This window comes from Helianthus annuus, chromosome 4 (genome assembly GCF_002127325.2).
Source record: "Helianthus annuus cultivar XRQ/B chromosome 4, HanXRQr2.0-SUNRISE, whole genome shotgun sequence".
In the NCBI taxonomy this organism is placed as follows: domain Eukaryota; kingdom Viridiplantae; phylum Streptophyta; class Magnoliopsida; order Asterales; family Asteraceae; genus Helianthus; species Helianthus annuus.
Genome location: NC_035436.2, coordinates 58,421,056 through 58,436,005, shown reverse-complemented (window position 1 = coordinate 58,436,005; position 14,950 = coordinate 58,421,056). Strand labels below are relative to the sequence as shown.

The 14,950-nt window shown below is 37.6% G+C and overlaps 2 protein-coding genes and 2 long non-coding RNA genes across 4 annotated transcripts; all 4 read right to left on the bottom strand.

The window, feature by feature from the left end:
• Positions 1-234: 234 nt before the first annotated feature.
• Positions 235-1,559, bottom strand: LOC110935296. Its single transcript, XR_002589021.2, has 3 exons — positions 1,444-1,559; positions 840-896; positions 235-434 (listed from the first exon to the last, which is right to left on the bottom strand). It is a non-coding gene; the product is annotated as an uncharacterized LOC110935296 (long non-coding RNA).
• A 338-nt stretch (positions 1,560-1,897) lies between these two features.
• Positions 1,898-2,521, bottom strand: LOC110934193. The gene has a single exon (XM_022177378.1). It carries the CDS (start codon positions 2,519-2,521, stop codon positions 1,898-1,900), a length of 624 nt encoding a protein of 207 aa, XP_022033070.1.
• A 2,784-nt stretch (positions 2,522-5,305) lies between these two features.
• On the bottom strand, positions 5,306-6,154 carry LOC110934192. The gene has a single exon (XM_022177377.1). It carries the CDS (start codon positions 6,152-6,154, stop codon positions 5,306-5,308), a length of 849 nt encoding a protein of 282 aa, XP_022033069.1.
• Positions 6,155-7,399: 1,245 nt separating this feature from the next.
• On the bottom strand, positions 7,400-8,709 carry LOC110935295. Its single transcript, XR_002589020.2, has 3 exons — positions 8,606-8,709; positions 8,005-8,061; positions 7,400-7,599 (listed from the first exon to the last, which is right to left on the bottom strand). It is a non-coding gene; the product is annotated as an uncharacterized LOC110935295 (long non-coding RNA).
• Between the last annotated feature and the right edge of the window lie 6,241 nt (positions 8,710-14,950).

The window sequence follows — 14,950 nt, the reverse complement described above, 5'->3', positions numbered from 1 at the left end:
AGAATAAGACATTTTATAGAGAACAAGTTCACAGCAGAATGAAATTTTATTGAAAATGAAACACCCACTTTTTACTTTTGACAATAACATAAATCTCATACAAAGGTTTGGAAAAATTTTGACATGACCCATTCGAAAAGTGAACATTTTCCTGCTTTTTAACGAAACCATTCAAGATACATTATACGACACTATTCAAAAGATGCTAAATTAAAAAAACATACACAATTTACCTAGAATATTAAATCCAAACTATTCAAAATAAAGTTTAACTTCAAACTACTACCATCATCCTAATAACTAGTTTAACATTTACTACACAAAAGGACGTTTCGACCCATTCAAAAGAAACAACTTGAACCGGAAGCGTATAAAGGTCAACGTTGTGTGTGTATGTTCGGTCCGAGCGCGCCGCAATTAATCATGTGATTTACCTATCATTCATAACAACAACACATGTTAGTTCATAATACATAACATTTTACTTTAATAACATTATCACTTCCATTCGGAAACATTCATCATACCACTTCCCGATTCATTTGTAATGAACCGCTACATTCCATATCTCTCGATATACTTGCATCAATTGACCCATATAAACAAGTCAATTATACACATTCCAATCAACCATTCTACTTGTCCCTTTTTAACCCATTTAGACGGGTCACTCCATATTCACTATCACATCATAGTATCCTTAAAAAAATTTCCCAATATAAAGTTCATTACTTTTGGACGATCATGAATCATAATGTAAACTTACACCTATTTCATAGCACTAACCAATCTCATACATAATTCTACAAATAGAGTACATAAAGTTTACATGAACTTACCGCGATCTTGAGATGCTTGTGCCTTCGAGTGACTTGCGCCTTCTTCCTTCTTTGTGCCTATATTTCATAATCTCATACTTTAGCATTCTTAAACATTACTTTCACAATCCTTATTGTACGTTATGGCGTTTACTAATCACATACATCATTATCATAAGAAAATTGCATCATTTTAATAAGTATACATGCAAAAGCCATAACTAAACTCACTTGGGCATTTTGTCAAACACCTTGTGTGCGTATCACTAGTTTAGCATAATGTACAAGCATTTTAAGCACAACTTCCATAGTTCACTCTTTGAGTAACCAAAAACATCCCTAACTTAGAAATTATCATTCTAATTATGATCACATAATTCTAAATCAATTACATCTAACCTTTTCACTAACATTCATCAAATTACATATAGAGCTTCACAATTTCTTGATCATCTTTTATCACATGAATGGGTTTTACCCTAATCTATCATCATAGAGAAATTAAAGCATGATTTCAACTCTTACAAGTTCATATCACCTTGCATTCATGTTTGATTTCATAAAGCATCACAAATTTCACATATCAAATTAATTTAACATCACCAAATCAGGAAATTTGACTTACGTGATGTTAATTTCACTTAGGGATGAACATTTCTAACTCATGCATTGATAAACCTTCAATTTTTCCCTTTCAATTTGAGAGATTTGTGATGTTAGGGGTTTGACTCTCTTGGCTCCCTCCTCTCTCTCGATCGCACACACTGCCAGACCAAGCTGGCTTTCTTTTTTTTTTATCTAATTTTATTCTGTATTTACACATTTAGCCCCTAACTTTTATGGTATGTTCACATTAGTGATTTTCACACTAACTTTGTTACTTTTCTTTAGTTAACTCTATTACCATACAAAGGGTTTTTAACTTACCATTATTTATAAGACTTTCATAATGGTAAAAATTTATATTTACCATTCTTTGTCATTAAATCCTCACTAATAGTTTATTATATTAAGACATACGAAAACTGGGGTGTTACAAGTCCACCCCCCTTATAAAAGGTTTCGTCCCCGAAACCTGACTACGTACCAAATAATTCCGGGTAGTGCTTTTGCATGTCATCCTCCGCTTCCCAGGTGAGATCCGATCCCTTCCGATGTTGCCATTGAACCAACACTTGTCGAACAGATTTGTTTTGGAGGTGTTTCACTTTAAAATCCTTGATTGCGACGGGCCTTTCAACATAATTTAATTTCTTATCCACTTCAATGTCATCCATAGGCACGTATGCCGTCTCATCCGCAAGGCACTTTCGCAACTGAGACACATAAAAGGTGTTATGAATCCCATCCAGCGCGGGTGGTAATTCTAACTGATATGCCACCGCCCCGACCCGGGCGAGTATTTTGAATGGCCTGATGTATCGAGGGCCTAACTTCCCGCGTTTACGGAAACGGATTATTCCTTTCCATGGGGAGACCTTTAGTAATACATGATCTCCCACTTGAAATTCAATTGGCCGCATTCGTCGATCCGCATAAGACTTTTGTCTATCTTGCGCTGCTTTTATTCTTGATCTAACCATATCTATCTTTTCGTTCGTCTTGGCCACTACTTCTTTTGACGCGATTTCTCGTTGGCCCACTTCCCCCCAACAAACTGGGGTCCTACACTTCCTTCCATAAAGCATTTCGTAGGGGGCCATTTTTATGCTGCTTTATATATCTATTATTATATGAGAATTCTACCAAAGGTAGATGATCATCCCAGCTTCCTCCGAAATCCATAACATACGCCCTTAACATATCAACTAATGTTTGAATAGTTCGTTCTGACTGACCATCGGTTTGTGGATGGTAGGCGGTGCTGATGTGTAATTGGGTCCCCAATTCATCATGAAACTTCCTCCAATAACGAGATGTGAACCGGGTGTCCCGATCGGATACTATAGACACCGGAACCCCATGTCGGGATATGATCTCGTTCATGTAGACTTCCGCCATCTTTTCTGAATTATAATTTTCCCGAATAGGTAGGAAATGTGCACTTTTGGTCAGTCGGTCAACGACCACCCATATTGCATCGTGCCCTTTTCTTGTCTTTGGAAGCTTAGTCACCAAGTCCATCGTTACATGTTCCCATTTCCACACCGGGATCTCCAAGGGTTGTAACTTTCCATACGGCTTTTGGTGTTCGGCCTTTACTTGGGAACACGTCAAACACTTAGCAACATACTTGACAATGTCCCTTTTCATCCCCGGCCACCAATAATTCATCCTCAAGTCTCGATACATCTTTGTAGCCCCCGGATGAACGGAGTATCGAGACTTGTGAGCCTCATTCAACAGCAATTCCTTCACACCACAATGCCGAGGTATCCAGATTCGGTTATACCTCGTTTTCATTCCATTTGCATTCTCTCCCAATTCATGAATAAACCCTTTCGTTCTTTCTTTCTTTGGGTCAACAGCATTTAAAGATTTCGTTTGAGCTTCTCGAATTTCATCAAGGAGTTTAGGAGTGACTACCATCTTCATGGATTTTACCCGAATCGGGGGTGGGTACTCCTTTCGACTAAGTGCGTCTGCCACTACATTAGCCTTCCCGGGATGGTAATGAATGTCACAATCGTAATCCTTAATGAGTTCCAACCATCTTCGTTGCCTCATATTAAGATCTTTCTGCTCAAAAAAATATTTGAGGCTTTTATGATCCGAGAAAATTGTACATTTCACCCCATAAAGGTAGTGCCTCCATATTTTCAAGGCGAATACGACCGCTGCCAGTTCAAGATCATGAGTCGGATAATTTCCTTCATGTTGCTTGAGTTGTCTCGAAGCATAAGCAACGACTTTACCCCTTTGCATTAACACACAACCTAAACCTTGGCGAGAGGCGTCAGTATACACCACCAAATCATCCGTTCCATCCGGTAATGCCAATACTGGGGACTTTGAGAGCTTCTCCTTCAAGGTATGGAACGCTCTTTCTTGTTCTTCGCCCCATATAAACTTTTCGCTCTTCTTTGTTAACTTCGTCATGGGCGAGGCTATCTTGGAGAAATCTTGGATGAACCTCCTGTAGTACCCAGCCAGGCCCAGAAAACTTTTTATTTCACTTGGATTCTTCGGGGGTACCCAGTTCATTACCGCTTCCACTTTGGACGGGTCCACATTTACACCCTCCGCATCAATTATATGACCCAAAAACTGTACCTCTCTAAGCCAAAAGGCACACTTTGAGAAGTTTGCATATAACTTTTCCTTGCGAAGTGTGTCCAATACATTACGCAGGTGGGAAGCATGTTCTACTTCACTTCGGGAGTATATTAGTATGTCGTCAATGAAAACGATTACATACTTATCAAGCATAGGTCGGCACACCCGATTCATCAAATCCATAAACGCAGCTGGCGCGTTTGTTAACCCAAAAGACATTACTAAGAACTCATGTCCGTATCGTGTTCGAAATGCAGTCTTCGGCACATCTTCTTCCCGCACACGTAATTGATGATAACCCGACCGCAAATCGATTTTCGAAAACCAACTTGCCCCTTGAAGCTGGTCAAATAGGTCATCAATTCTGGGCAAGGGATAACGATTCTTCACCGTTAACTTGTTCAACTCTCGATAGTCGATGCACATTCGCATCGAACCATCTTTCTTCTTTACGAATAATACAGGCGCTCCCCATGGTGAAACACTTGGTTTAATGAAACCCTTGTCGAGCAACTCTTGAAGTTGCATCATCAATTCTTTCATTTCGGTCGGGGCCAGCCGATAAGGGGCTTTAGCTACCGGCTTTGCACCCGGGTTAAGCTCTATTTTGAATTCTACTTCTCGTTCAGGCGGAAGCCCTGGTAGGTCTTCCGGAAACACATCCGGATAATCATTCACCACGTTCACATCTTTAAGCTTTGGGACACCTCGATTAGTGTCAATCACATAAGATAGATAAGCTCTACCCCCGTTCCTCACATGTTTGACAGCTTTGATTATAGAACACAATTTCGACTTGATGACTCTATCTCCTTGAACACTTACCCGTTTCCCCCCCGGGGTTACTACATGAATGACTTTCCTTTCACATTGAATTTCAGCGTGGTTTTGGGCAAGCCAATCCATTCTACAACTACTTTAAATTCCCCCATGTACATCGGGACAAGATCTATACTAAAGTCCTCATCTTCGATTAAGATCTTACAGTTTCTACAAATATCATGTAACAAATAGCTTTTACTATCAGCAACTTCCACTTCTAAGGGTACTATCATCTTTTCAAGCTTAAAAGATGGATGAACTAACAATTCATTAGAAATAAACGATCTACTAGCCCCGGAATCAAATAATACATTCATAGGCATAGAATTAACCAAGAATATACCTGAGACCACATCCAGGCTAGTCTTAGCTTCATCTAAGGTTAACTGGAACATCCTCCCACGAGCCTTGGAAGACTCATCCTTCTTTCCATCTTTCTTTGCCCCTTGTTAGAGTTTCGGACATTCCGCTTTAATGTGCCCCGTTTCATTGCAATTATAACACGCCTTTGGGTTTTCGGGGCACCTATAAAACGGATGTCCCTCTCGTCCACATTTGTAGCATCCCTTCTTTCCCGACAAACATTCACCCGAATGATGCTTCCCACACGTCTTGCAAGTCAGAATTTCACTACTTGTTTTCCCCTTTTTGCTTTGGTCTTGATATCTTGCCTTTTTCGATGGACTAGCGTTGGTAGGCTTCTCCGCTACCCTTTTCTCTCCCCGTTCAACCTGTCTTTTTATCTCAATTTCTCTATCTCTTGCCCATTCAATTAATTCATTTAACGTCGCACACTTGGAGGGATTTACAAATTCCCGATATTCAGCCTTTAACATAGCATGGTAACGTATAATCCTTTGCCTCTCAGTCCCCGCTATCTCCTCACAGAACTTCACCCTCTCAAGGAACTTGTTCGTTATCTCGTCAATCGTTTCATTCTTTTGTCTGAGACGTAAGAAGTCTTCCTGAATCTTATCAATTGCGGATTGTGGACTGTAATATTTCAGAAATGACTCCTTGAATTCTTGCCATGTTAACGACTGTACTTTATCATCCCCCAACTCCTTCGAGTATGCGTCCCACCAATCTTTTGCTTGAAGTTGTAGAAGGCCCGTGGCAAACATTACTTGATCTTCCACTTCGCATCTACTTCGTGTGAACACGGCTTCGGTACTTGAAATCCACCTTTGGCAAGCTATCGGATCAACTTCCCCTTTGTATGGTAAGGGATTACATGCCATGAACTCTTTGTACGTGCATCTCCGATTGCTTTTCTTCACTTGCAATTCACTAATCATTTCTTTCAATTTCTCCACCTTAGATGTTACCGAGGTATTAACTATCTCCAATACTTGTCCTTCGACTTCTTGAGCTAGTCAGGGTACACTAGCCTCTATCGCTTTCTTTACTTCTTCCACAATCATAGTTCTTATTTCATTTCGGCGTGCTTCATCGTCATCATGCACGTTTACCATATCAGCCATCTATATAAAACATGCATTACATTCATTAGATTTTATTTCATATTTCCCATTATCATGATTTAACATCATTGTATCATGACACATTTCATTCATCGTTCATATTTCATATCTTATCGTCTATGACGACCGTCTCATATCATATCGACCGATATCTTTAATCATAACAAATTTTTCTTCTCAACATTCACATGTACTTTCCCTCGAGTCTAAATCACCTAACACATTTAATTTCATGCATTCTTATTGTATATCAAGCTATCCTTGTGACTTGATAAGAATTACTAGGGTTTGAGGGCTTAAATTAAAGTTTTCGTTACTACCTGAGGTCACCGTAAGCTTTGGTTACCCTTTCGTAGCTTACGGTACAAAGAAAAGAAAAATTTATATCTGGGCGCCACCGTAAGCTACGGTGGCCACCGTAGCTTACGGTGGAAGAAAAAAGGTTACGGTGGTAACCTGCTGATTTACGGCAGAAATTTGCAGTCGCACGGTCGTGCGTCCAGTTGCACGACCGTTCATAACCTAAAACGTTGGGAGCTCTGGCAGTGCACAAGCCAGTGCACTGTCTTACTCGGAAGCGCACGTCCGTGCGACCAGTGCACGACCGTGCACCGTGCCCAGTGTTGTTGGCTGAATTATTCCCTCTTTGATCCGTTCTAATCCCAAACTGAAACGATTCATTCCACATTTTTCCACAACATTCCATAACATTCTATAACATTCCGTAACTAATTATTCATACTAAAAAAAGAAAATTTTCAACTTTTAAAATACTTACTTGCTTTGCGCCGCGAAACGAACACACACTTCCTTACGAGCTTTCAGTTTGAGTTCAAGCACTTGATGCTTAAATCCCTCAAATCTAGGCTCTGATACCAACTTGAAACACCCACTTTTTACTTTTGACAATAACATAAAGCTCATACAAAGGTTTGGAAAAATTTTGACATGACCCATTCGAAAAGTGAACATTTTCCTGCTTTTTAACGAAACCATTCAAGATACATTCTACGACACTATTCAAAAGATGCTAAATTAAAAAAACATACACAATTTACCTAGAATATTAAATCCAAACTATTCAAAATAAAGTTTAACTTCAAACTACTACCATCATCCTAATAACTAGTTTAACATTTACTACACAAAAGGACGTTTCGACCCATTCAAAAGAAACAACTTGAACCGGAAGCGTATAAAGGTCAACATTGTGTGTGTATGTTCGGTCCGAGCGCGCCACAATTAATCATGTGATTTACCTATCATTCATAACAACAACACATGTTAGTTCATAATACATAACATTTTACTTTAATAACATTATCACTTCCATTCGGAAACATTCATCATACCACTTCCCGATTCATTTGTAATGAACCGCTACATTCCATATCTCTCGATATACTTGCATCAATTGACCCATATAAACAAGTCAATTATACACATTCCAATCAACCATTCTACTTGTCCCTTTTTAACCCATTTAGACGGGTCACTCCATATTCACTATCACATCATAGTATCCTTAAAAAAATTTCCCAATATAAAGTTCAATACTTTTGGACGATCATGAATCATAATGTAAACTTACACCTATTTCATAGCACTAACCAATCTCATAAATAATTCTACAAATAGAGTACATAAAGTTTACATGAACTTACCGCGATCTTGAGATGCTTGTGCCTTCGAGTGACTTGCGTCTTCTTCCTTCTTTGTGCCTATATTTCATAATCTCATACTTTAGCATTCTTAAACATTACTTTCACAATCCTTATTGTACGTTATGGCGTTTACTAATCACATACATCATTATCATAAGAAAATTGCATCATTTTAATAAGTATACATGCAAAAGCCATAACTAAACTCACTTGGGCATTTTGTCAAACACCTTGTGTGCGTATCACTAGTTTAGCATAATGTACAAGCATTTTAAGCACAACTTCCATAGTTCACTCTTTGAGTAACCAAAAACATCCCTAACTTAGAAATTATCATTCTAATTATGATCACATAATTCTAAATCAATTACATCTAACCTTTTCACTAACATTCATCAAATTAACATATAGAGCTTCACAATTTCTTGATCATCTTTTATCACATGAATGGGTTTTACCCTAATCTATCATCATAGAGAAATTAAAGCATGATTTCAACTCTTACAAGTTCATATCACCTTGCATTCATGTTTGATTTCATAATCACAAATTTCACATATCAAATTAATTTAACATCACCAAATCAGGAAATTCGACTTACTTGATGTTAATTTCACTTAGGGATGAACATTTCTAACTCATGCATTGATAAACCTTCAATTTTTCCCTTTCAATTTGAGAGATTTGTGATGTTAGGGTTTTGACTCTCTTGGCTCCCTCCTCTCTCTCGATCGCACACACTGCCAGACCAAACTGGCTTTCTTTTTTTTTATCTAATTTTATTCTATATTTACACATTTAGCCCCTAACTTTTATGGTATGTTCACATTAGTGATTTTCACACTAACTTTGTTACTTTTCTTTAGTTAACTCTATTACCATACAAAGGGTTTTTAACTTACCATTATTTATAAGACTTTCATAATGGTAAAAATTTATATTTACCATTCTTTGTCATTAAATCCTCACTAATAGTTTATTATATTAAGACATACGAAAACTGGGGTGTTACAGAAAACTTCTAAAAATGTTAAGTGTTTGAGGCATGCCTGTTAAATACCGTTCACCGCTTTTAACGTATTTTAGTTGGTTTCGAATATACCCAAAGAGATCTGAACCAACCGAAATCCACTTCCGAGTCGATTCAAGTGAGTCCTATGAAGCAAGTGTCGGTCTATTCAATTGAGAGGAAACATTGCATGCCTTGAACGAGTCTAGAACACTCGTAATCCTCAACCGGCTTTGAAACCGGACAGAATCTACGAAGAAACTGTTCGATTTCATGGTGCGTGGAGAAATTAGCGACGGAGAAACTGTTGGAATTTGAGGATTTTGGTTGGTTCAGAAACTTAACAAGAGAAGCAACTAAAAAAGCGGTGAACGGTATTTAACGTACACACCGCATTCGAAGATCCTTGCATTAGACACAATTTGTTGTAATTTGTGGATCAACAGAAATAACTGAAATAACAGCTTCGGAATCTATTAGAACGATCCTTATTTTGAGAACCTGGTTCTGTTGTTCAGTACCAACAGAATGCATACACAAATAGTTCTAGTGGACGAAGCAAATGAAACCGGAGCTGTTATCTTGGTTGTTCAGTACTTTCGTGATAAATACAATGTTCATCTTCGTTATCCTTTGCTTTCTTCAATTCAAGCAGGCACAGATGCTAAACGTACTGTTATTACATCCGAGACGATTCAAGTGAGTCCTATGAAGCAAGTGTCGGTCTATTCAATTGAGAGGAATCATTGCATTACATCTCCGTTGAAAACAAGTGGTTGTAATGATGGAACCCTTGATTTGAAAAAACATTTTTGAGAAATTTATAGTTCAATACGCATCGTATAGGCCTATACGATGTGTATTAGTCGATGATTTTACTGAAATACCCCTGGTTTTCTGATAAATTAAGGGGTTGAGAAAATTCAAAGTCTAATACGAATCGTATAAGCCTATACGATTCGTCTTAAGCTGATATACGATACAACATAGGCCTATACGATCGTATATGGCATTATTTCAAATTTAGTCTTACCGTGTTTCCCTCTGTTCGACGCGTATACGTCTCGTTTTTTACCGAACTTTCGCATATTTGGTCGTTTTATTACGTATACCTTCAACATAAGTCGTTTCGGTGTCGTTCGCTTGCGTGCGAATATCTTATTCTATGATTATATACAGTTTTGTTTGAAATCCACTTGTACTCCATAGTGTCGTATTATATGTATACGTGTGTGGAAATATCGTTGGTCGCGTACTTTGACGTATTTTTGCGTATTTTGACGTATTCTAACATATTATTGCGTATTTAATAGTATTTTTGACGTATTTGAGCGTATTCTAACGTATTTTAGCTTATTTTAACCTATTTTAAGGTATTTTTACGTATTTTTAGCGTATTTTACCGAATGTTAGCGTATTTTAATGTATTGTAACGTAAGTTAGCGTATTTTAACGTAAGTTAGCGTATTTTAACGTATTTTAGGGTATTTTAGTGTATTTTAACGTATTTTAGGGTATTTTAGCGTATTTTAACGTATTGTAACGTACTTTAACGTATTTTAGGGTATTTTAGCGTATTTTAACGTATCGTAACGTATTTTAGACAACAACAGATAATGAACGGATTGTTGGACTTCTTGTTCCTAATGTACGCCTCAATTCATCTTTTTTACTCTTTTCTTCGATTTCAACAAATCTTTTCAATAATCAGTACGCAACAAAGAGACCGCCTTGTTAATTTTAGAGTATTTTAGCTTATGTTGATGGATAACGTAAACAAGTTCTCCACAGTTTGTTATTCATATCTCTATTCGGTCATCTTTCCAAACTGCAACACACAATAAGTTCTCCAAAAGAATGCATACACAAATAGTACCGCAACCGTTTTTAACTACCGAAACAATGGCTATGCGAAATACAAACCGCAATCGTTTGTGACTATGGGAAACACAAGTTTTCTTTTTGAGCTTGATGGATGTCCGTTATCTCAATTGAGGTGTCCATTTTTTAAATCTGAATATAACTAGATGTTACAGGCGTGTATTTTTAAACCAAGAACAAAGCCTATTTCAAAACACATGTGTTCGTATCAGTGTTGTTTATCACCCTGTGTGAGCATTGGAAACCCGACAAACAGTCTTGACAACTGTGACAGCTTATCTATCTGTGTGTGTCACATCCATCCTGTTATAGCAATCGAAATGATTAACTACCAAAAGAATGCATACACAAATAAGTTCTAGTGGACGAAGCAAAGAGAGCGTTATTACATTCGAGACGATTCAAGTGAGTCCTATGAAGCAAGTGTCGGACTATTCAATTGAGAGGAAACATTGCATGCCTTGAACGAGGCTAGAACACTCGTAATCCTCAACCGGCTTTGAAACCAGACGGAATCTACGAAGAAACTGTTCGATTTCACGGTGAGTGGAGAAATTAGCGACGAAGAAACTGTTTGAATTTGTGGATTTCGGTTGGTTCAGAAACTTAACAAGAGAAGCAACTAAAAAAGCGGTGAACGGTATTTAAGGTACACACCGCATTCGAAGATCCTTGCATTAGACACAATTTGTTGAAATTTGTGGATCAACTGAAATAACAGCTTCTGTTGTTCAGTACCAACAGAATGCATACACAAATAAGTTCTAGTTGACCAAGCAAAGAGACCGTTATTACATCCGAGACGATTCAAGTGAGTCCTATGAAGCAAGTGTCGGTATATTCAATTGAGAGGAAACATTGCATGCCTTGAACGAGTCTAGAACACTCGTAATCCTCAACCGGCTTTGAAACCGAACGGAATCTATGAAGAAACTGTTCGATTTCACGGTGAGTGGAGAAATTAGCGACGGAGAAACTGTTTGAATTTGTGGATTTCGGTTGGTTCAGAAACTTAACAAGAGAAGCAACTAAAACAGAAGTGAACGGTATATAACGTACACACCGCATTCGAAGATCCTTGCATTAGACACAATTTGTTGAAATTTGTGGATCAACAGAAATAACTGAAATAACAGCTTCTGTTGTTCAGTACCAACAGAATGCATACACAAATAGTTCTAGTGTGATCTAGAGGTCGGTCTTGAACGAGTCTAGAACACTCGCAATCCTCAACTGGCTTTGAAATCGGACGGAATCTACGAAGAAACTGTTCGATTTCACGGTGAGTGGAGAAATTAGCGACAGAGAAACTGTTCGAATTTGTGGATTTCGGTTGGTTCATAAACTTAACAAGAGAAGCAAGTAAAAAAGCGGTGAACAGTATTTAACGTACACACCGCATTCGAAGATCCTTGCATTAGACACAATTTGTTGGAATTTGTGGATCAACAGAAATAACTGAAATAACATCTTCGGAATCTATTAGAACGATCCTTGTTCATCATTGTTCTTGAAGGTGAAGATGAAGAAACGAGGGTTTATTCTCTTTAATCTATTAGAACGATCCTTGTTTTGAGAACCTGATTTTGTTGTTCAGTACCAACAAAATGCATACACAAATAGTTCTAGTGGACGAAGCAAATGAAACCGGAGCTGTTATCTTGGTTGTTCAGTACTTTCGTGATAAATACAATGTTCATCTTCGTTATCCTTTGCTTTTTGCAATTCAAGCAGGCACGGATGCAAAACGTACTGTTATTACATCTGACACGATTCAATTGAGTCATATGAAGCAAGTGTCGGTCTATTCAATTATGAGGAATCATTGCATTACATCTCCGTTGAAAACAAGTGGTTGTAGTGATGGAACCCTTGATTTGAAAAAACATTTTTGAGAAATTTATAGTTCAATACGCATCGTATAGGCCTATACGATGCGTATTAGTAGATGATTTTACTGAAATACCCCTGGTTTTCTAATAAATTCAGGAGTATTTTTGAGAAAATTCAAAGTCTAATACGAATCGTATAGGCCTATACGATTCGTATTAAGCTGATATACGATACAACATAGGCCTATACGATCGTATATGGCATTATTTCAAATTTAGTGTTATCGTGTTTCCCTCGGTTCGACGCGTATACGTCTCGTTTTTTGCCGAACTTTCGCATACTTGGTCGTTTTATTACGTATACCTTCAACATAAGTCGTTTCGGTGCCGTTTGGTTGCGTGCGAATATCTTATTCTATGATTACGTACAGTTTTGTTTGAAATCCACTTGTACTCCATAGTGCCGTATTATATGTATACGTGTGTGGAAATATCGTTAGTCGCGTACTTTGACGTATTTTTGCGTATTTTGACGTATTCTAACATATTGTTGCGTATCTAATAGTATTTTTTGACGTATTTGAGCGTATTCTAACGTATTTTAGCTTATTTTAACCTATTTTAGGGTATTTTTACGTATTTTAGCGTATTTTAACGTATTGTAACGTAACTTAGCGTATTTTAACGTAAGTTAGCGTATTTTAACGTATTTTAGGGTATTTTAACGTATTTTAGGGTATTTTAGCGTATTTTAACGTATTTTAGGGTATTTTAGCGTATTTTGACGTATTTTAACGTATTTTAACGTATTTTAGGGTATTTTAGCGTATTTTAACGTATTTTAACGTATTGTAACGTATTTTAGACAACAACAGATAATGAACGGATTGTTGGACTTCTTGTTCCTAATGTACGCCTCAATTCATCTTTTTTACTCTTTTCTTCGATTTCAACAAATCTTTTCAATAATCAGTACGCAACAAAGAGACCGCCTTGTTAATTTTAGAGTATTTTAGCTTATGTTGATGGATAACGTAAACAAGTTCTCCACAGTTTGTTATTCATATCTCTATTTGGTCATCTTTCCAAACTGCAACACACAATAAGTTCTCCAAAAGAATGCATACACAAATAGTACCGCAACCGTTTTTGACTACCGAAACAGTGGCTATGCGAAATACAAATCGCAATCGTTTGTGACTATGGGAAACACAAGTTTTCTTTTTGAGCTTGATGGATGTCCGTTATCTCAATTGAGGCGTGCATTGTTTAAATCTGAATATAACTAGATGTTACAGGCGTGTATTTCTAAACCAAGAACAAAGCCTATTTCAAAACACATGTGTTCGTAACAGTGTTGTTTATCACCCTGTGTGAGCATTGGAAACCCGACAAACAGTCTTGACAACTGTGACAGCTTATCTATCTGTGTGTGTCACATCCATCCTGTTATAGCAATCGAAATGATTAACTACCAAAAGAATGCATACACAAATAAGTTCTAGTGGACGAAGCAAAGAGAGCGTTATTACATTCGAGACGATTCAAGTGAGTCCTATGAAGCAAGTGTCGGACTATTCAATTGAGAGGAAACATTGCATGCCTTGAACGAGGCTAGAACACTCGTAATCCTCAACCGGCTTTGAAACCAGACGGAATCTACGAAGAAACTGTTCGATTTCACGGTGAGTGGAGAAATTAGCGACGAAGAAACTGTTTGAATTTGTGGATTTCGGTTGGTTCAGAAACTTAACAAGAGAAGCAACTAAAAAAGCGGTGAACGGTATTTAACGTACACACCGCATTCGAAGATCCTTGCATTAGACACAATTTGTTGAAATTTGTGGATCAACTGAAATAACTGAAATAACAGCTTCTGTTGTTCAGTACCAACAGAATGCATACACAAATAGTTCTAGTGTGATCCAGAGGTCGGTCTTGAACGAGTCTAGAACACTCGCAATCCTCAACCGGCTTTGAAACCGGACGGAATCTACGAAGAATAGTTCGATTTCATGGTGAGTGGAGAAATTAGCGATGGAGAAACTGTTGGAATTTGTGGATTTCGGTTGGTTCAGAAACTTAACAAGAGAAGCAACTAAAAAAGCGGTGAACGGTATTTAACGTACACACCGCATTCGAAGATCCTTGCATTAGACACAATTTGTTGGAATTTGTGGATCAACAGAAATAACTGAAATAACAGCTTCGGAATCTATTGGAA

Bases quoted from the DNA above. Each gene is read 5' to 3' on its own strand.
- LOC110934193 (XM_022177378.1), bottom strand. From the start codon at position 2,521: ATGGCCCCCTACGAAATGCTTTATGGAAGGAAGTGTAGGACCCCAGTT.
- LOC110934192 (XM_022177377.1), bottom strand. From the start codon at position 6,154: ATGATTAGTGAATTGCAAGTGAAGAAAAGCAATCGGAGATGCACGTAC.